At 47.6% G+C, this 22,500-nt stretch overlaps 1 protein-coding gene across 1 annotated transcript in view; it reads right to left on the bottom strand.

Moving 5' to 3' along the window:
- Positions 1–18,764, bottom strand: part of si:ch1073-184j22.1 (erythroferrone) — a 21,609-nt gene extending 2,845 nt beyond the window's left edge. Inside the window, exons 1-6 of the mRNA XM_034148012.1 lie at positions 18,563–18,764; positions 18,100–18,401; positions 13,194–13,304; positions 12,114–12,228; positions 6,063–6,196; positions 5,295–5,406 (exon numbers count right to left, since the gene is read on the bottom strand). Coding sequence (XP_034003903.1) covers positions 5,295–5,406; positions 6,063–6,196; positions 12,114–12,228; positions 13,194–13,304; positions 18,100–18,261 — 634 coding nt within the window. The 5' untranslated portion in view covers positions 18,262–18,401; positions 18,563–18,764. The remainder of the gene's footprint in view (positions 1–5,294; positions 5,407–6,062; positions 6,197–12,113; positions 12,229–13,193; positions 13,305–18,099; positions 18,402–18,562) is intronic.
- Positions 18,765–22,500: the final 3,736 nt, after the last annotated feature.

The following is a 22,500-nucleotide window of genomic DNA, read 5'->3' as shown; positions in this document are numbered from 1 at the left end:
TCACCAAGCGCTCCAGCTGTGTGCGTCATTCTTTAGTGTCCCCTGGTCTCCCTGCTGTGTGCGTCACTCTTTACTGTCCCCTGGTCTCCCTGCTGTGTGCGTCACTCTTTAGTGTCCCCTGGTCTCCCTGCTGTGTGCGTCACTCTTTAGTGTCCCCTGGTCTCCCTGCTGTGTGCGTCACTCTTTAGTGTCCCCTGGTCTCCCTGCTGTGTGCGTCACTCTTTAGTGTCCCCTGGTCTCCCAGCTGTGTGCGTCACTGTTTAGTGTAATAAAAGTCTAGCTTGTTCATTTGATACCCCGCCTCCGACTCCCGTCTCTCGGCACCACATTGGTGACCCCGACGAAGGTCTCGTTGAAGGATCCGAGACTGTTCAGAACATGGCAAATAACGCCGTTTTTTTCAAACTGCCGGAGTTTTGGGAGACAGCTGCAGCTGCATGGTTCGCTCAGGCGGAGGCTCAGTTCGCCCTCCGCGGAGTTGCTGATGACGCAGCGCGCTATTTTCACGTCGTTTCGGCGCTGGGGAGCTCCACTGCGACCCGGACGGTGGGTTTTATCACATCTCCCCCTGCCCAGGATAAATATGCAGCGTTCAAAGCTTTCCTGCTGAAGACGTTCGAGCTGTCACGGTCGGAGCGGGCCCGACGCCTGCTCGCTATTCATGGCCTGGGGGACAACAAGCCTTCAGACCATATGGAGATGATGCTCAGCCTGCTGGGTACGGAGGAGCCTAATTTTTTGTTTATTGAACTGTTTCTTCGGCACATGCCGCTGCATGTGCAGACAGCGCTCGCTAATACGGCTCTTACCGAGCCCCGCGCTTTGGCCGAAGAGGCTGACCGGTTCTTCCTGGCAACCCAACGTTTTGCCCCTGAGGTGCTGGCCCCGACACACAGCGGCGCCTTCCCGGGTACAGGCATGCCACCTAGCAGGAGCTCCAGGGCCGACGTCAGCGACTCCAGCCCTGGCCTGTGTTATTACCATGCACGCTACGGGGCGAAAGCGAAGATGTGCCGTCCCTCCTGCACCTACAAGGTAACGGGAAACGCCAAGGCCTGCGCTCGGTAGTGGCCGCGAGCGTGGGCACGTCCAATCGGCTCCTGTTCATCAGGGACACCCTCTCTGGTCGCAGACTCCTTTGTGACACGGGAGCCCAGCGGAGCGTCCTGCCGGCTACCGTGGAGGACGCCGCCGGTGGGGGTCACGGCCCACCTTTGACATCCGCTAACGACACCCCTATTCGCACCTATGGCACAAAGACAGTGGACCTGTGCTTCGAGGGTCAGCGGTTTAGGTGGGATTTCGTCACGGCTGACATCTCCTTCGCCCTCCTCGGCGCAGACTTCCTGTGCGCTCACAGGCTGCTGGTGGACGTCAAGAACAACCGCCTGGTGGACGCACTGACATTTGCCTCGTTCAGATGTACCCGCGGCGAGGCGTCATTCAGCGGGCTCTCCAGCTCACTCTCACAGGGTGACAAGTTTCAGCACCTTCTCAGTGAGTTTCCCGACTTGACGCAGCCCACCTTTTCCGCTGCCACCGCCAAACACGGGGTAGAGCACCACATTGACACTGTGGGCCCTCCAGTCTACGCTAGGGCCCGGCGGCTCAACCCTGACATGCTGGCAGTCGCCAAGTCGGAGTTCGTCAACATGGAGCGTCTGGGCATCATCCGCCGCTCAGGCAGCCCTTGGGCTTCGCCGCTTCACATGGTCCCTAAAGCAGCCGGTGGCTGGCGACCGTGTGGTGACTACCGCCGCCTTAACGACGCCACTACGCCAGACCGCTACCCGGTCCCTCACATCCAGGATTTCTCTGCACACCTGGCGGGCAAGCTGGTCTTCTCCAAGGTGGATCTGGTGCGGGGCTACCACCAGGTTCCGGTGCACCCCTCGGACGTCCCCAAAACTGCTGTAATTACGCCGTTCGGGCTTTTCGAGTTCCTGCGTATGCCTTTTGGACTTAAGAACGCTGCTCAGTCCTTTCAGCGGCTGATGGATTCGGCGCTCAGAGACATGTCATTCATCTTCATCTATTTAGACGACATCCTGGTCGCCAGCTCCTCCTCCGAAGAGCACCAGGCACATCTCCGGGTCCTTTTCGCAAGGCTCGACCAACACGGCCTGATTATCAACCCGGCGAAGTGTCAGTTCGGGTTGTCCTCCATCCAGTTCCTCGGGCACCTCATCAACAAGGGTGGGGCCGCCCCCCTCCCGTCGAAAGTGGAGGCCGTGTCCGCCTTTCCACGACCGCCTACAGCTCGGGCGCTCCGGGAGTTCCTCGGGATGGTGACGTTTTATCACCGGCCTGTACGAGGCCCTCAAGGACAAGTCCCCCGGCCAGGCCATAGACTGGACGGCTGAGAGGGAGGTTGCTTTCGACGCCACCAAAGCCGCCCTGAGCGAAGCCGCCATGTTGGCTCACCCGTCGCACGGGGCCCCCATCGCTATCACCACCGACGCGTCTGACTACGCGGTGGGCGCGGTGCATGAGCAGTGGGTCGACGGCGCCTGGCAACCGCTCGCCTTTTTCAGCCGCCAGTTGACTCCCAGGGAGCGCAAGTACAGCGCTTTCGACAGAGAACTCCTTGGTCTCTATTTGGCAGTTCGCCACTTCCGTTTCCTGCTGGAAGGCCGGGAGTTTGCGGCGTTCGTGGATCACAAGCCGCTTACCTTCTGCATGTCCAAGGTGGCCGAGCCGTGGTCCGCCCGACAGCAACGCCAGCTTTCGTACATCTCCGAGTACACCACGGACATTCGACACATCGCTGGCAAGGCTAACGTGGTCGCGGACTGCCTCTCCAGAGCGGTTGTCGGAGCTGTGCAGCTGGGCCTCGATTACCTCCGCATGGGCGCTGACCAGGCCTCTGACCACGGGGTCCAAACCCTCAAGGCCTCGGTCACGGGATTACGCCTGGAGGAGGTCACGGTCGGTGACTCGGGCGCGAAGCTGTGGTGTGACGTCTCCGCTTCCCCCCTCTCACGGTTTCACCTACCTGTTTACGATGGTGGACAGGACGACCCGCTGGCCCGAGGCCGTTCCCCTCACCTCGACGTCAGCTTCCGACGTCGCCCGCGCTTTCATCGGCACGTGGGTGGCGCATTTCGGGACCCCGTCTGACCTCTCCTCTGACCGCGGTTCTCAGTTCACCTCGGAGCTGTGGAACGCTGTTGCTGTGGGTTTGGGGGTCAAGCTGCACCGCACCACCGCTTATCACCCCCAGGCTAACGGATTGTGTGAGCGGTTTCACCGATCCATGAAGGCGTCGCTGCGTGCCGGCTTGACAGACGGCAACTGGGTGGATAAGCTCCCATGGGTTATGCTCGGCCTCAGGTGTGCCCCCAAAGAAGACCTGCAGTCCTCGTCGGCGGAGCTAGTTTATGGCCAGACGCTACGGGTCCCCGGGGAATTCATTCCCACCGCCACTGTGCCCTGGTCTGCGGCCGGGCAGCGCTCCTCCCTGTTGGAGACCGCCGGGACATTCGCGCCCGTCCCAACGTCGCAGCACAGCAGCCCAGCTTTCCGGGTGTCCCCCGGATTACGGTCGGCGGATTTCGTTTTTATTCGCCACGACGCCCCCCGCGGCCCCCTGCGGTCCCCGTACGATGGTCCGTTCAGGGTCATACGTCACGGGGACAAGAGCCTGGTGGTGGACGTGGGTGGCAGGCCTGAGACTGTGTCTGTTGATCGGGTTAAGCCTGCTCACGTGGACGTTTCTAGGCCGTTGGAGTTGGCTTTGCCCCCACGTCGGGGCCGCCCTCCCATGGCCCGACCCCCGCCCCCTGTGGGGATGCCCTCGCCCTCGTTGGCGCCCCTGCCCCTGCCCTCGCCTGCGGCCCCGCCCTCCTCGGCCCCTGTGGTCCGTACGCGCCGGGGTCGGGTGGTACTTCCTCCCAGGCACGAGGATTTTGACTATGGGTGAATTCTGGGGGGGCTTGTGTGGTGATTGACATTATCCACCCACAGATCTAGGGGTTGGTGTATTGTTCCGCACGGACATTTGAGTGAGGCGGACTTTCTGTTTCCGCCGGTATTCTTCTCCTCGTGCATGTTGTTGTTGACATGAAGTTCCGATGCAAAATAAAAGTCTAGCTTGTTCATTTGATACCCCGCCTCCGACTCCCGTCTCTCGGCACCACAACTTTAATATTAGTCAAATATGAAGAAGTTAAACTTTAAACATCCATGACTTAAACACTTTATCCAGGATCAAAGCCACATAGCTGCACCTGCAAGGTGAATACAGCTGGTAACAGAGAAAGTGTTTGAATGCGTACATTAACAGGTTTATGATATCACTGCCCCGTCTAAGACACGATCTGACTTTATTACATTTGACTCCAGTGTTTCGTCAACTTAATGTGTTGCTTAAAATAATACTTCTGCATACAGTATGTGACACTGTGAGTGTTGCACGGCCAGATACGGCTCAGCTGACTCAGATAAGGAAATATATGATACATTATGATGTGATATGATATGAATGATAATGGGACACATCGACGTCTGCACTCACAGTGCCGCGGACTGTACTTAATGTTACTCTGATCCGGTTACTTATGTTGTGGCAGATATTTAAGTAAGCTTTCTTAACGCTAATATTATAATAGTCAGATTGCTCTGAAGATGGGAGGGGATATTCTATTAATGTTTCACGTTCACACAGTCTGTGATTTTTGCCGGCCGTCTTTCCTGCAACGGCAGTTTTTTCTGTATTTCCTCTATCCTGTAATATGACTTGATAGCTTTAAACTCCGCACACTGAGCTCTGATTGGTCAGCAGGCGGTGCTTTCACTGAGTTGATCTCTTAGCCTGCAACCTAACCTGCTCCAGACCAGGCTAGCCGCTCAGCATCAGTTACCATGGAGATCTAGCCCGCTAAAAAGAGAACCAGCGTCGTAGGACCGGAAACCCAGAGTTTTCCCTGAAGTCAGCTAAGAGAACATCCGGCTTCGTAGTACAGGCCTCTGCTGTCCGTTGTGTTTTGAGCTTCTTGCAGCGTTTGGTTTCTGCAGCTTTTAGTAAACGCTGCGCATGTCTCCTCAAGTTGATGAATGTTCTCGAAATGCTGCATGTGTTGTTGCTGAAGATGTTTCTTCATGTGGAACATTTGGGTTTTTATATCTGCATCCTTTCTGAAGCTGCAGCGAGTTTCTCCTGATGGAAGAGGTTTGATTGTTGTCGCTTGTTTGCACCTGTCGGCCTCCGTAGACTCATGCTCGTGCATTGATCAGACACTCTTCACTCCTGCAGGTCAATAAGATAGAGGGGTGTTATCAGTGTTTAGATTTACCGATCAGCAGGCTGGCGGTCAGCTGGTAGAATCCGGTCAGCGGCGCCGTGTAGCGTCCGGTGCTGCTGTTGAAGCTCCGCCCTCTCTGAAGGCTAAGCTCCGAGTCTGCCGGCTGCAGGGGGCAAAGGTCACATTATATACACTGCAGTCTCACCTGTGTGTGTGTGTGTGTGTGTGTGTGTGTGTGTGTGTGTGTGTGTGTGGGTGTGTGTGTGTGTGTGTCTGTCTGTCTGTCTGTCTGTCTGTCTGTGTGTGTGTGTGTGTGTGTGTGTGTGTGTGTGTGTGTGTGTGTGTGTGTGTGTGTGTGTGTGTGTGTGTGTGTGTGTGTGTGTGTGTGTGTGTGTGTGTGTGTGAGAATAATCAATATATCAACTGTTATTATGTGTTATTGGGTAATTTGTCTGGTTATATAATATCTTATGATAGAATGTTATTTGATTACGCTACTAGAGGGCAACAGAAGATCTGAATGGAGCAGCAAGCGCTAAGAGGCGTGGCCAATAGAACCTGGCTCCTCCCCGCCAACCAATGGGAGAAGACTTATCGAATCTACAGATTTAATAAAATGTGATGTAAACAAGAGATCGGGACTCTTCCTGTGAATCTGAGAGACAGATCACTACATTGTGTATCAGAGAAGACCTCGACCGAGTACTTTTGCAGACTCATCGTAGTTTCATCATATTAATAAACGCTGTTAACTTGACGAGAAGTTTCCTGGTGTCTTTTCATCTACTCCTACCTGAAAGGACAGAAAGGCAGCAGTACCTGGCTGAAGGGCTGCAGCTCCAGCAGGCTGCGCCGCGGCACGATGACGGGCAGCAGCAGGCGGCTGAGGAAGGAGGTGGAGACCCGAGGAGGAGCGGCATCGCACCGGAAACACCCGCCCCCTCCGGCCAGGTCTGAAATATCAGAAAAAAATAATGTTTAGCTGCTGTGAGTTTACGCCGTCATTTTTGGATTTTTAAAGTGTCAGCGCTCAACTCAGACTGGTCAATCAATCAATCAATATTTATTTACATAGCCCAATATCACAAATGTTACATTTGTCTCAGTGGATTTTACAGTTTGTGCAGAATATTAATACGACAATACAACATCCTCTGTCCTTGGACCCTCACATCGGACAAGGAAAAACTTCCAAAGAAACCCCCCAGTTAATGTGAGAAACCTTAATGGGAGAAACCCCCCAGTTAATGAGAGAAACCTTAATGGGAGAAACCCCCCAGTTAATGAGAGAAACCTTAATGGGAGAAACCCCCCAGTTAATGAGAGAAACCTTAATGGGAGAAACCCCCCAGTTAATGAGAGAAACCTTAATGGGAGAAACCCCCCAGTTAATGGGAGAAACCTTAATGGGAGAAACCCCCCAGTTAATGGGAGAAACCTTAATGGGAGAAACCCCCCAGTTAATGAGAGAAACCTTAATGGGAGAAACCCCCCAGTTAATGGGAGAAACCTTAATGGGAGAAACCCCCCAGTTAATGGGAGAAACCTTAATGGGATAAACCCCCCAGTTAATGGGAGAAACCTTAATGGGAGAAACCCCCCAGTTAATGAGAGAAACCTTAATGGGAGAAACCCCCCAGTTAATGGGAGAAACCTTAATGGGAGAAACCCCCCAGTTAATGGGAGAAACCCCCAGTTAATGTGAGAAACCTTAATGGAGAAACCCCCCAGTTAATGTAAGAAACCCCCCAGTTAATGTAAGAAACCCCCCAGTTAATGGAGAAACCCCCCAGTTAATGTGAGAAACCCCCCAGTTAATGAGAGAAACCCCCAGTTAATGAGAGAAACCCCCAGTTAATGGAGAACCCCCCCAGTTAATGTGAGAAACCCCCAGTTAATGAGAGAAACCCCCAGTTAATGGAGAACCCCCCCAGTTAATGTGAGAAACCCCCAGGTAATGGGAGAACCCCCCCTGTTAATGTGAGAAACCCCCAGTTAATGAGAGAAACCCCCAGTTAATGTGAGGAAACCCCCAGTTAATGTAAGAAACCCCCCAGTTAATGGAGAACCCCCCCAGTTAATGTGAGAACCCCCAGTTAATGAGAGAAACCCCCAGTTAATGAGAGAAACCCCCAGGTAATGGAGAAACCCCCAGTTAATGTGAGAAACCCCCAGTTAATGAGAGAAACCCCCAGTTAATGTGAGAAACCCCCCAGTCAATGGGAGAGACCCCCCAGTTAATGTAAGAAACCCCCCAGTTAATGGAGAACCCCCCCAGTTAATGTGAGAAACCCCCAGTTAATGAGAGAAACCCCCAGTTAATGTGAGAAACCCCCAGTCAATGGGAGAGACCCCCAGTTAATGAGAGAACCCCCCAGTTTAATGAGAGAAACCCCCAGTTAATGGAGAAACCCCCCAGTGAATGTGAGAAACCCCCAGTTAATGAGAGAACCCCCCCAGTTAATGGAGAAAACCCCCCAGTTAATGGAGAAACCCCCCAGTGAATGTGATAAACCCCCCAGTTAATGGGAGAAACCTTAATGGAGAAACCCCCCAGTTAATGTGAGAAACCCCCCAGTTAATGTGAGAGACCCCCCAGTCAATGGAGAGACCCCCCAGTTAATGAGAGAACCCCCCAGTTAATGAGATAAACCCCCAGTTAATGGAGAAACCCCCCAGTGAATGTGAGAAACCCCCAGTTAATGAGAGAACCCCCCAGTTAATGGAGAAACCCCCCAGTTAATGGAGAAACCCCCCAGTTAATGGAGAAAACCCCCCAGTTAATGTGAGAAACCCCCAGTTAATGTGAGAGACCCCCCAGTCAATGGGAGAGACCCCCCAGTTAATGAGAGAACCCCCCAGTTAATGAGATAAACCCCCAGTTAATGGAGAAACCCCCCAGTGAATGTGAGAAACCCCCAGTTAATGAGAGAACCCCCCAGTTAATGGAGAAACCCCCCAGTTAATGGAGAAACCCCCCAGTTAATGGAGAAACCCCCCAGTTAATGTGAGAAACCCCCCAGTTAATGGGAGAAACCCCCAGTTAATGAGAGAACCCCCCAGTTAATGGAGAAACCCCCCAGTTAATGGAGAAACCCCCCAGTTAATGTGAGAAACCCCCCAGTTAATGGGAGAAACCTCCAGTTAATGAGAGAACCCCCAGTTAATGAGAGAACCCCCCAGTTAATGGAGAAACCCCCCAGTTAATGGAGAAACCCCCCAGTTAATGGGAGAAACCTTAATGGAGAAACCCCCCAGTTAAAGTGAGAAACCCCCAGTTAATGTGAGAAACCCCCCAGTTAATGGAGAAACCCCCAGTTAATGTGAGAGACCTCCCAGTTAATGAGAGAAACCCCCAGTTAATGTGAGAGACCTCCCAGTTAATGAGAGAAACCCCCAGTTAATGGGAGAAACCCCCCAGTTAATGTGAGAGACCTCCCAGTTAATGAGAGAAACCCCCAGTTAATGTGAGAGACCTCCCAGTTAATGAGAGAAACCCCCAGTTAATGAGAGAAACCCCCAGTTAATGAGAGAAACCCACAGTTAATGGAGAAACCCCCAGTTAATGGGAGAGACCCCCAGTTAATGGGAGAGACCCCCAGTTATTGTTATAACAGCAACAGAGGAGGATCCCTCTCTCAGGACGGACAGACAATAGATGCCGTGTGTAAATTGAAAAGAAAATATATTTACAACATAGACCAAATGCTTGAAAATGCACGTGTTCAGGTTGTACTGAATAGAGCCTGAACGCACCACGGTGTATTATCTGTCCCTGAAGATCCCCCTCAAACGCAACGCTCAATTTATCTGTTGGAGGGGTCGTTGCGGCACTTTTTTAACGTGTTGTGGTTCTTCCTTTGGAATGAAATGAAACACTACGGCAACATTTTCCAAGTTACTGAAGATTAACGAGTATCGACACACGAAGTACCATCTCCTGAAATCTTGTGTGGGTACACTCAAATCTGATTAAAGCGGCCAGACTGAAGTGCTCTTCCTGTCTGGAGGGAGGAGGAGGAGGAGGAGGAGGAGGAGGAGGAGGAGGAGGAGGAGGGGAGGAGGGGAGGAATAAAATGCATTTATTGTTTGTATGAAGTTTTTTTTTTCAAATGAGGTCATAGGAGAGAAAAATTGAGCTGCGTGTGCTTGAGTTGGCCTGCTGCCTGTTTAACACTGAGACCTGTGTGTGTGTGTGTGTGTGTGTGTGTGTGTGTGTGTGTGTGTGTGTGTGTGTGTGTGTGTGTGTGTGTGTGTGTGTGTGTGTGTGTGTGTGTGTGTGTGTGTGTGTGTGTGTGTGTGTGTGTGTGTGTGTGTGTGTGTGACTCACACTGTGGTCAGACTGCAGACGTCTGACTTCATCACTCACTCTGCAGACTGCCGCCACAGATCTGTTTTTTCTCCATATTCTGATTTTATAAAGTCGACACGGCGAAGTCAAAAACACTACATTCTGAGATTCTCACAGAAGCATCTCCGTCCGGACGCTTACATGTGATTTCAAAGTGTCTTTTGCATTATTTCCTGACACTTTGTGAGTCTCCTGACACACCGGGGACACATATTTACGTAAAAAGACATAAAAAAAGTGACTTTTGCATAATAGAGGACCTTTAAATAATGTCATCAAGCAGAAGACTCTTCAAGCTTAAATCCTTTAACAAACGTAAAAAGAATCATCACTTCAGGAGCTCGGATCATCGTTGACTAGTGTGTGTGTGTGTGTGTGTGTGTGTGTGTGTGTGTGTGTGTGTGTGTGTGTGTGTGTGTGTGTGTGTGTGTGTGTGTGTGTGTGTGTGTGTGTGTGTGTGTGTGTGTGTGTGTGCGTGCTGTGCGTGCGTGCGTGCGTGCGTGCGTGCGTGCGTGCGTGCGTGCGTGCGTGCGTGCGTGCGTGCGTGCGTGCGTGCGTGCGTGCGTGCGTGCGTGCGTGCGTGCGTGCGTGCGTGTGTATGAATGGGTGAATGACTCGTAGTCTGTGAAGAGCTTTGAGTGGTTGAGAAGGCCTGATAACGAGATGTATGAGTACAGTCCAGTTAGCATCTTCAGGGACAGATGATGCATTAATACACTGTGCTGCATTCAGGCTCTATTCAGAATACATGAGTCTTGTGAAATGTAGTTGTGTCTTCACAGCAATATAAATAGATATGTCAGTGAGTTAAGAGGTGATGAAGGACGTTGTGATGATGTGCATGGGATTTATTGGTCTGTTTTTTACGGTGGTATTGAACACCACCTTTCTGGTACTGAGACGTCTCCAACACCAACCACGTGGTGCGTTCAATGGCAGGGCCAAATGCAGGAATGTAGATTTGTACCCTCTGAGATTCTGAGTTGAAAAGGATTTAAATTGTCGTATATGTGTGTGTGCTTTTTAAAAATGCAATATGATTCATACACATTGATTAAGTGATAGGTCTCTTTATTTACATGCAAATAAAGAGCGTAAACTCGAGCTGTAGTATACGAGTACACACGCTTAAGCAACCTGATGGACACACACACACACACACACACACACACACACACACACACACACACACACACACACACACACACACACAGAGAAAGTAACAAAGACACACCATCAGTCTGCAGGAATGTCAGGAATCTGCAGCAGAGCCAAGTCACATCCACGCTCCACAAAATTACCCCTATTAAGGACTCAGACAGGCTGCCTCCACACACACACACACACACACACACACACACACACACACACACACACACACACACACACACACACACACACACACACACACACACACACACACACACACACACACACACACACACACACACACACACACACACACACACACACACACACACACACACACACACACACACACACACACACACACACACACACACACACACACACACACACACACACACACACACACACACACACACAGTGTTTATATAACCCACATACAGACGCAGTGAGTGAAAGTGAAGCGTCAGTCTCAGTCTGAGAGCTAACTAAACATGTTGTTAGATTTCATCATTTTTTCCATCTTCTCTGAAAACACACATCGTGTCGTTCTGTGGAAACTCCTTCAGTTTCATCTGTCTCTCTCCAGCAGGACTACGCTTATTTTACTCACTATTTAGGCTCAATAACACGAAAAAGGGAGATTTTATTGTGCAGCACACCATAAAAGAGATATTTTCTTACTTAGCTAATTCAAATGAATGAACAGATAATATTCCTGTTTGCATGCAGCCGGGCAAAATCCAGTTCACTAAAAACGGCCCATCACATGATGTCCTCCTGCTAAGAGGAACAGGGCCTTTTCAGGTCTTTAAAAACTCTCCACTGAAGAAGAGAATCTGATCTAGACATGACTTTGTGTCAGGCAGACTCAGAATTCTGAGGTGTTTTTTTTATGAATTGTTTTACCAGGATTCTAAGATTTTGAGTAAAAAGTAAAAGTGTAGAGATTTGGATAAAAAGGTCAACATTTTCAGAAATAAATAGACATTTTGAGATTTGATCAAAAATGTTGAGATTTTATGACTTTTTATGACATTTGGAGAATTTCTGAAAAAAGTCAGAATCCTGAGATTGTCATACTGCCTGTGCTGCAGCACCTCTTTTCACCCTCTGTCTGACACCAGAGCCCAGTCTGCTCTGATTGGTTAGCTGGACGGCTCTGTTGTGATTGGTCAACCGCTTAGAGATGTCCCGCCCCCTTAGCCTATCACGTACAATGTGTTGGAGCGCTAGTGAAAAAAAGAGTCCAATGGAGGGACGTTTGGGGGACGTTTGGGGGACGTTTGGGGGAGTGTGTAGGAGAGAAGCTCCGTCTTGAGGCAACACAGAGATTGTTAGCCTAGCTTAGCACAGAGACTGTTAGCGCTCACCTCTCAGTTTGAGCTGCAGCTCCTGGATGAGCTCCTGCTGTCGGGGCAAGAGAGGGGCGGGGGGCCCCGGAGGCCCCTGGGGGCCCGGGGGTCCTGGAGGGCCGGGGAGACCATGCTGCACGGACAGAAGATTCAAAGGTTTTATCATCATATGCTCAGCAGCTACAGAGTAGAAATGGCAATGAAACTCTTCTGACCTGAGCTCCTCCAACAATGCAACATATATAATGAAATACAAATAAAAAATAGTGCAAGAAGTCTAAATACATGTAAATAGAATATGATGTGTAAGAACAGAATATGAAATTCAATAATTAAGACTAAATGACATACGGTGTATTGCGGTGATAGCCTAACTGTTTGTATACATTATTAGATTGCAAGAGGACAAACAGATGAATGTTTATCGGGGAATCAGAATTCCTGTATTGTCCCTCAACGGGGACATGAGACCCATATCTTCACTGTAGCTGCAGTGCACATGGCAATAAAGCCTTGAGACTTGAAACTATACGATATTATAAAAGCAAGAGTATAGTAAGGTAAAACTAAAAAGTAGACTTACATATTATGTAAAAACGTATGCATACATTTTGAATCATACACAAAAACACAATAAGTAAATAACAGATAAGTACACAGTGGTCAAATAAACCAAGTAGCAATATATACAAAACATATATTTAAGTATGAAAAAGTTTACATTTAATATAAAGAAGAATACAAACACATGTGTCTAAATGAGTTTTGTTTTGAGGACATCATGCTCACTAATGAAACAGAAGCATTTTTCATCCAAATCATCTCTGGAGTAATCTGCAGACCACTGAAGTATTCTCAGCTCTTCTCTAAATTGAACCTATGTGTACAATTAAAATGTTATAGTTGAGGTGTTTCATCGCCTTAGTCCCATGAGTTCTGCTTCACATATTAAAATGCACCAAACAGAAACAGTTACTTTGCAGAAACAGTGTTTAAGAGCTGCACCTTGTGAGACTTTGAGTTATTGCTTTTTCTTTCTCTCTGCATCAATCTCCAGCTACTGTAATTGTCTCTGGGTTCAGTGTCAGGTCGTCTCACCTTGGAGGTCCTCCGGGATGCTTTGCTCCGCCGGTTGTCCCCCTTGTTGGAGTTTCTCCTGAAGATCAGCCAGGAGCTCAGAGGAGACACTCGGGACAGATCGGAGGATTCCTGCAGGAGGTTAAAGAAAACAAGGTTCGTTTGATTAAATATGTATTTCACATTAATGATTAACCAAAAGAGAGCTGCAGGAATGAGTCCTAAACCGAGACATGAGTCAGCATTTCATCACGTTCCTTTCTAGCCCAACATTAGCCACCTCTAGCTTAGCGGTGGTGACGTGAAGTCATGTGACCGTGCTGTAGTTCCTTTCTAGCCCAACATTAGCCACCTCTAGCTTAGCGGTGGTGACGTGAAGTCATGTGACCGTGCTGTAGTTCCTTTCTAGCCCAACATTAGCCGCCTTTAGCTTAGCGGTGGTGACGTGAAGTCATGTGACCGGGCTGTAGTTCCTTTATAGCCCAACATTAGCCACCTTTAGCTTAGCGGTGGTGACGTGAAGTCATGTGACCGTGCTGTAGTTCCTTTCTAGCCCAACATTAGCCACCTCTAGCTTAGCGGTGGTGACGTGAAGTCATGTGACCGTGCTGTAGTTCCTTTCTAGCCCAACATTAGCCTCCTTTAGCTTAGCGGTGGTGACGTGAAGTCATGTGACCGTGCTGTAGTTCCTTTATAGCCCAACATTAGCCACCTCTAGCTTAGCGGTGGTGACGTGAAGTCATGTGACCGTGCTGTAGTTCCTTTATAGCCCAACATTAGCCGCCTTTAGCTTAGCGGTGGTGACGTGAAGTCATGTGACCGTGCTGTAGTTCCTTTATAGCCCAACATTAGCTGCCTTTAGCTTAGCGGTGGTGGCGTGAAGTCATGTGACCGTGCTGTAGTTCCTTTATAGCCCAACATTAGCTGCCTTTAGCTTAGCGGTGGTGGCGTGAAGTCATGTGACCGTGCTGTAGTTCCTTTATAGCCAAACATTAGCCACCTTTAGCTTAGCGGTGGTGGCGTGAAGTCATGTGACCGTGCTGTAGTTCCTTTATAGCCCAACATTAGCCTCCTTTAGCTTAGCGGTGGTGGCGTGAAGTCATGTGACCGTGCTGTAGTTCCTTCATAGCCCAACATTAGCCTCCTTTAGCTTAGCGGACCAGGGAGATGCTGTCTTCAGGGACCAACACAGAAATACATCATCCCTTGACTTCAGTGGTGTAGTGGGGATTTTTTTACTGGGTGGACGGGGCAGGGGGGGGAGAGACACTATGGACGCGCTCGCTAACTGTCAATGGGGGGGTACACTGTGGACCTCTGTGGACCTTTGTCGTCTGTCAGCGCAACTTACATGATGCCGTTTACAAAATATAATAATAAAGGGCTGTGCCGGCCGTCAGCGAACCGAGCCGGCCTTTCTGTCACTCAAATGCGGGACATAGTCTCAATTTGTGGGACGCGGGACAAATGATAAAAATGCTGTGTGTGCAGTCCCGCACAAAGAGGGACACCTGGTCACCCTACACACACACACGGTGCTGCTCCTCACACACACACGGTGCTGCCCCTCACACACACACGGTGCTGCCCCTCACACACACATACGCTTCAAATCAAGTTGCATAAATACTTGAGCTACTTTTTATAATTTATAATATTATAATTACTGTTAAATGTATTATGTTTTCGTCATTATTAGAACAAATACACACTTGCAACTGATAACACTGGCAATGATTTTATATTTATTGGACTATTCAAAAAGAGTCATGCTTCAAAAAAGTGGGGGGTCCAAATAAGTGGGGGGACGGCGATCTCCCGCGTCCAACGACCACTGCTTGACTTGTTAGATATCCTCTATCATAACCTACTGCAGCCCATCAGGACAAAGCTCCGGACCTGGGGGGACAGGGCCTTCGCTGCAGCCCCCCCTCCCCCCTCACTATGGAACTCCCTCCCCAGCCACGTCAGATCTGCCAACACTCTCACATCATTCAAACAATCCCTCAAAACTCACCTTTTCACTCTTGCCTTCAACTCCTAATCCACTAACGCCTCGCCCTTATTCCACCTAGCTTAGCTCTTTTTACTTTAGTTGTTATTTTGTTTGACTTGCTTGTAGGCGCTTTGAACACCAGGAAAAGCGCTATATAAATGTAATGCATTATTATTATTATCATCTATTATTTTGAAGAAACCCACATTTGGAATTTGGGGCACGAAGGTCTCTGGGACGTTTTGGGGCCATAGCTCAAGACTCAACTCAGATGCTAATTATGACAATTTAGCACAATTGTGTAATTGTGTGGAATGACGGAGCGATGACAGTTGGATGGAGACGGCTGGCTGGCGGAGGCATGCAACTGAATATCTTCTTTTCAAGCATTTGATCAGAACATCTTCCAGTAGCACGACTGGCCTGATAGATCCAGACAATATAACGTAGACATTGAGCGATTAAATAATAAACGTTTGCTGTGTGTTGGACACCATACCCCATCTAAAGCCACGACAAACAGTCATTTAACCTCCTTTTCATATTTAAGTTTTTTATCCGGCACTATGTCCGACATTTCCGTTGCTTCCTCCATTGGACTCCTTTGTTTACTTCCGGAACTCTTTAAAGTAGAGACACTACATACTGATATACACCTGAACATCATCAGGAGAGGACTCTTTAAAGTAGAGACACTACATACTGATAAACACCTGAACATCAGCAGGAGAGGACTCTTTAAAGTAGAGACACTACATACTGATATACACCTGAACATCATCAGGAGAGGACTCTTTAAAGTAGAGACACTACATACTGATATACACCTGAACATCATCAGGAGAGGACTCTTTAAAGTAGAGACACTACATACTGATATACACCTGAACATCAGAAGGAGAGGACTTTTTAAAGTAGAGACACTACATACTGATATACACCTGAACATCAGCAGGAGAGGACTTTTTAAAGTAGAGACACTACATACTGATATACACCTGAACATCAGCAGGAGAGGACTTTTTAAAGTAGAGACACTACATACTGATATACACCTGAACATCAGCAGGAGAGGACTCTTTAAAGTAGAGACACTACATACTGATATACACCTGAACATCAGCAGGAGAGGACTCTTTAAAGTAGAGACACTACATACTGATATACACCTGAACATCAGCAGGAGAGGACTCTTTAAAGTAGAGACACTACATACTGATATACACCTGAACATCAGCAGGAGAGGACTCTTTAAAGTAGAGACACTACATACTGATATACACCTGAACATCAGCAGGAGAGGACTCTTTAAAGTAGAGACACTACATACTGATATACACCTGAACATCAGCAGGAGAGGACTCTTTAAAGTAGAGACACTACATACTGATATACACCTGAACATCAGCAGGAGAGGACTCTTTAAAGTAGAGACACTACATACTGATAAACACCTGAACATCAGCAGGAGAGGACTCTTTAAAGTAGAGACACTACATACTGATATACACCTGAACATCAGCAGGAGAGGACTCTTTAAAGTAGAGACACTACATACTGATATACACCTGAACATCAGCAGGAGAGGACTCTTTAAAGTAGAGACACTACATACTGATATACACCTGAACATCAGCAGGAGAGGACTCTTTAAAGTAGAGACACTACATACTGATATACACCTGAACATCAGCAGGAGAGGACTCTTTAAAGAGACACTACATACTGATATACACCTGAACATCAGCAGGAGAGGACTCTTTAAAGTAGAGACACTACATACTGATATACACCTGAACATCAGCAGGAGAGGACTCTTTAAAGTAGAGACACTACATAATGATATACACCTGAACATCAGCAGGAGAGGACTCTTTAAAGTAGAGACACTACATACTGATATACACCTGAACATCAACAGGAGAGGACTCTTTAAAGTAGAGACACTACATACTGATATACACCTGAACATCAGCAGGAGAGGACTTTTTAAAGTAGAGACACTACATACTGATATACACCTGAACATCAGCAGGAGAGGACTCTTTAAAGTAGAGACACTACATACTGATATACACTTGAACATCAGCAGCAGAGGACTCTTTAAAGTAGAGACACTACATACTGATATACACCTGAACATCAGCAGGAGAGGACTCTTTAAAGTAGAGACACTACATACTGATATACACCTGAACATCAGCAGGAGAGGACTCTTTAAAGTAGAGACACTACATACTGATATACACCTGAACATCAGCAGGAGAGGACTCTTTAAAGTAGAGACACTACATACTGATATACACCTGAACATCAGCAGTAGAGGACTCTTTAAAGTAGAGACACTACATACTGATATACACCTGAACATCAGCAGGAGAGGACTCTTTAAAGTAGAGACACTACACACTGATATACACCTGAACATCAGCAGGAGAGGACTCTTTAAAGTAGAGACACTACATACTGATATACACCTGAACATCAGCAGTAGAGGACTCTTTAAAGTAGAGACACTACATACTGATATACACCTGAACATCAGCAGGAGAGGACTCTTTAAAGTAGAGACACTACATACTGATATACACCTGAACATCAGAGGACTCTTTAAAGTAGAGACACTACATACTGATATACACCTGAACATCAGCAGGAGAGGACTCTTTAAAGTAGAGACACTACATACTGATATACACCTGAACATCAGCAGGAGAGGACTCTTTAAAGTAGAGACACTACATACTGATATACACCTGAACATCAGCAGGAGAGGACTCTTTAAAGTAGAGACACTACATACTGATATACACCTGAACATCAGCAGGAGAGGACTCTTTAAAGTAGAGACTCCACATACTGATATACACCTGAGCATCAGCAGGAGAGGACTCTTTAAAGTAGAGACACTACTGATATACTGCCTCTCACCTGGACCTCAGTGCTGCTGTCCTCCTCCTCGTCCTCCAGCAGCTCCTCGCTCTCCTCCTCGCTCGCCTCCACCACCACCATCATCATCATCATCACCACCATCGCTCCCAGTAGCAGCAGCCCTCCTAACCCAGCCGTGGAGCTCCGTCCCTGGGGAGGCATGTCTGCAGGGGAGGGGGTCTGGATGAGTCTCTTCTGATGCAGAATCAAGGAGTTCCCATCATGCACTTCAGGCGGAGAGTCTGCTCCTCTCAGATGGAGTTTCCTGTCTCCTCAAACATAGAACTTCTTCTTCTTCTTCTCTGGAGGTACAGCGTCTCAGGGTTTAATAAAGTCAGACTGGATCTCCCTTCAGTCAACCCTCACATTAAATACAGAGTTTAACCCCAGATCTGAGGTCTGTCTGTGGGTCAGGATCAGGTTTTCTCTCAGTGATCGTGAGGTTATATGAAATGTCTGTTACCTTGTTAGATGTCTTAGTATCTCTCAGCTCTCAGATGAAGTTTCTTGTCTCCTCAAGTAAAGTGTTCTCGTCCTCTCCTTGCTCCTCTGTCTCTGAACGTGTCCTCGTCTCCCTCTGGTTTTATTTCCTCTCTCAAGGTGTCTGCAGGGTCCTAAAGCTGCTGACAGTGACTCGCTCTCTCTGCACAGAAACACTTCAGAGATCCTTTTCCTCTGAGCTCTGTGTTGTGTGTGAAGCACGCGTGCACAGCTCCAGGTGGAGGTGAGGCTTCATGTGACTGTGAAGCTGAAACACATGTCACAGTTTAGGGCTCATAATGCTGATCTACTGTTAGGGGTTCAGGACTCATGAGTCTGAGTTGAGCAGTTTCCATTCATTTTAGAGAGATGTAAATGAAGGTCAACATTGTATTAATTAATACTACCTTTATTTACCATAAAAACACACATCGCTTTTCAGACACTCAAGAAACCTCATTAAAGAAACACATTCTGTACTATTGTTACAGCAACAACTATAATGACAAAACTAGCCACACACACACACACACACACACACACACACACACACACACACACACACACACACACACACACACACACACACACACACACACACACACACACACACACACACACACACACACACACACACACACTCCCTCTCAGATAAGGGAGGTGTGGTCTGACAGGATGATGAAAGTTAGTATGAATTAAACATCAGCGACCATGTCCTCTGAATCTGACTGGAGCTGATAGACACACACACACACACACACACACACACACACACACACACACAACACACACACACACACACACACACACACACACACACACACACACACACACACACAGACACACACACACACACACACACACACACACACACACACACACACACACACACACACACACACACACACACACACACACACACACACACACACTCAGGGCTGTAATATTACATCACTCGTTGATGTCGTCATGTTGTCGCTAAGTTGTAGCTCCTCCTTTTTTTACACAAACAAAAAACACGAATAAAATAAGATGTTATAATAATAACATAAAATGATAAATAAATAAAAGTATAAACAAATAATATAATAAATACATTAAATCTGCTAATGTTAAAATATGAAGGAAAAACTCAATAAAAATGAGAATCTAAGTTCAAATATTATGAATAAAATATTAAATAATATCTCTTACATTTGATGTAAACAGGAATTAATTCATATATAAGCATAGTGATAATAAATAAATACTGTTTAGAAAACTTTAATAAAATAATGAATGTTAATTTAAAGTGGACCTATCATGCTATATTTAAATGATATATTGCAGGGCCATACCTATATAAGGTATATTTATACGTTTCTGTTTTCAAAATACCAAACAGATCATGCATTTTAGCCATGCCTCATTTCGCTCTATGTGCTGTTTGCTGTCTACGGGTCTGATTCTGCTGACCACGCCCCCCTGCAGGAGAGGGGAGACGTGCTCTGATCAGCTGCTGGGCTGTCAGAAGAGGAGGAGAAAAAGAGATCTCCGTCCTCCGTGTTTTATTATATAGAGTCGTTATTCATTTGTTTTAAAGCTCAATAAATAACAAAGAAGACCTTTGACCGGCACTTTTATCATTTTGTCCGGAAGATTTAAACTTTAACGGACATCTTGACCGGCGAAAGAAAGTGAAACGGAAACTCTGCCGCACGGTCCCCTCGTTCCTTGGAAGAGGCGGAGAGGTGGGTGTTTGTCATCTGCTGGTGGACTAACCGGAGAGAGTTACAGTGCTTGCCTCGACGGGGAGGGATTGCATTGAATTAAAGCAGCGGGAGCAAACGCTTGCCTCGGGGAGGGAGAAAGAAAGCCACAGCGGAGAATAAACAGAAGGGTAACCATGGTAACTATGGGCGGGAAGTCTTCTTCGCTGCTTTTGTGGCAGACTACAGCGCCACTTACAGGCCTGGCATATGTACTACAGCGTCTCCAGCGCTTTCGAGCAGCAATGGCCGGCCGTGGCCCAACCCCACATTCCCCTGATAGGTGGAGAGTTGGCCCAATAGCCGTAGCGCCACCGTCCTGACGTCAGGACAGTGTTCAAATCTGGATCAGTTTTTATCAGATCCGTTGCAGCCCCTTTTTTAGAGATTTGGGTATGGAGGAAAATAGAGAGGGTTGTGTTTTCTGACACTTGGTGAGTTCCCTGGAACACCGGGGACACATATTCATGTAGAAAAGACGTACACAAGTGCATTTTGCATGATAGGTCCCCTTTAATGTTAAATAACAGATGATCATCAGCTCCCCCTGCTGGACAGAAGGACACACTGCAGCTGTTATAAATTATATATTATAAAGTGTATGGAAATATACCTTATTTAATATATATATATATATATATATATATATATATATATATATATATATATTATAAGGTATACCAGTTTTTATTACAATCAGAAGAAATATATCATAAAGAGAGACACAAAACCTTTCGTACATGATCTGTTTGGTTTTGATTAAAAATGGATCTGTGTGCTGATGTTGAAACTGCATGGTCTCATTTGGGGCCTGGGCAAAGGCTAGGAAATCAGGCTCAGAGGTAGAATGGCTGCGTTTTAGGCAGCTAAGAAATAGCTTCACTTCACATGTCAAAAGTGCTAAGTCGAAGTACTATCTATCAGTTACTACAGAAAACCTGAATAATCCTAGGAAATTTTGGAAAGCCATAAAATCGATATCCACCGGTGAGATCCGTAATGAGCTACCTCCGTGCATTACCACAGCATCTGGCTCTATATCGGACAGGGCCACCATGTTACATTGCTTTAATGAGCATTTTGTGTCCTGTGGCTCTCTGTTTGATTCTGTCACTAACTCTGCTTCTGTGAACACCACAGTCTGTGACTCTGAACAATGTGCTCTGGAAAACCCTTTCAGTTTTACTCCTTTTACTGTTAATGTTGTTCATGAAGCTTTATCCAAGTTAGATCCTAAGAAACCGGCCGGCCCGGACAACGTAGAACCTTTCTTTTTAAAGATAGCCACCTCTCACTACTCTTTTTAACCTCTCCCTCAGCACAAACACAATTCCTAAAGTATGGAAGTCAGCGTATGTCCTGCCTTTGCTGAAAGGAGGGGAGGCAACTGTTTTAAATAATTATAGGCCCATCTCTAAATGGTCAGTTCTGGCTAAGGCCCCGGCCCCACGGAGACGCATACGGTAGTTTCCGTTACAGTTTTGTGTCATATAGACCGTTCGGCCACACTAGAACGACAGAATATGGCAGTAAACGACTACGGTAACGATAACGAGTCCCGAGGTGGATAGAACGGCATACGCAACGCTCTGGGGGGTCCAACGGCTCCGTTATTACGCCCTATACGATCATTTTCTGATAATGATGACGCAATAGCCCCGCCTCTCCCCGCCTCTCCTGCTCACCTCCGCGTACCCCGCGTCATTGCTGATGTGTTTCGCCAACAACAACAACAACAACAATGGCGGATCGCAGCGTTGCTATCGTGCTCCAGACGCTACTGACCATGCTACAGTTCTTTGTGCGGACATGTTGATCGGCGAAAAAAAATCTAACTGAATCTGCTCTGCCTCACGGTCCCCTCGTCCCTCGGAAGAGGCGGAGAGGTGGGTGTTTTTCATCTGCTGGTGAGATCTACAGCAGGAGCAAACGCTTGCCTCGGGGAGGGAGAAAGAAAGCCAGAGCGGAGAATAAACAGAAGGGTAACCATGGCAACCATGCGCGGGAAGTCTTCTTTGCTGCTTTTGTGGCAGACTACAGCGCCACTTACAGGCCTGCCATATGTACTACAGCGTCTCCAGCGCTTTCGAGCGGTCTCGTGTGAACGGACACTTTCCGGTGTCTATTGCGTGTGGACGGAAGACTTTTTTGCGATTGCGTTTGTGTATGCGTT

The sequence above is a fragment of the Trematomus bernacchii genome, unplaced genomic scaffold (assembly GCF_902827165.1).
Source record: "Trematomus bernacchii unplaced genomic scaffold, fTreBer1.1, whole genome shotgun sequence".
In the NCBI taxonomy this organism is placed as follows: domain Eukaryota; kingdom Metazoa; phylum Chordata; class Actinopteri; order Perciformes; family Nototheniidae; genus Trematomus; species Trematomus bernacchii.
This window is presented reverse-complemented; position numbering and strand designations above follow the sequence as displayed.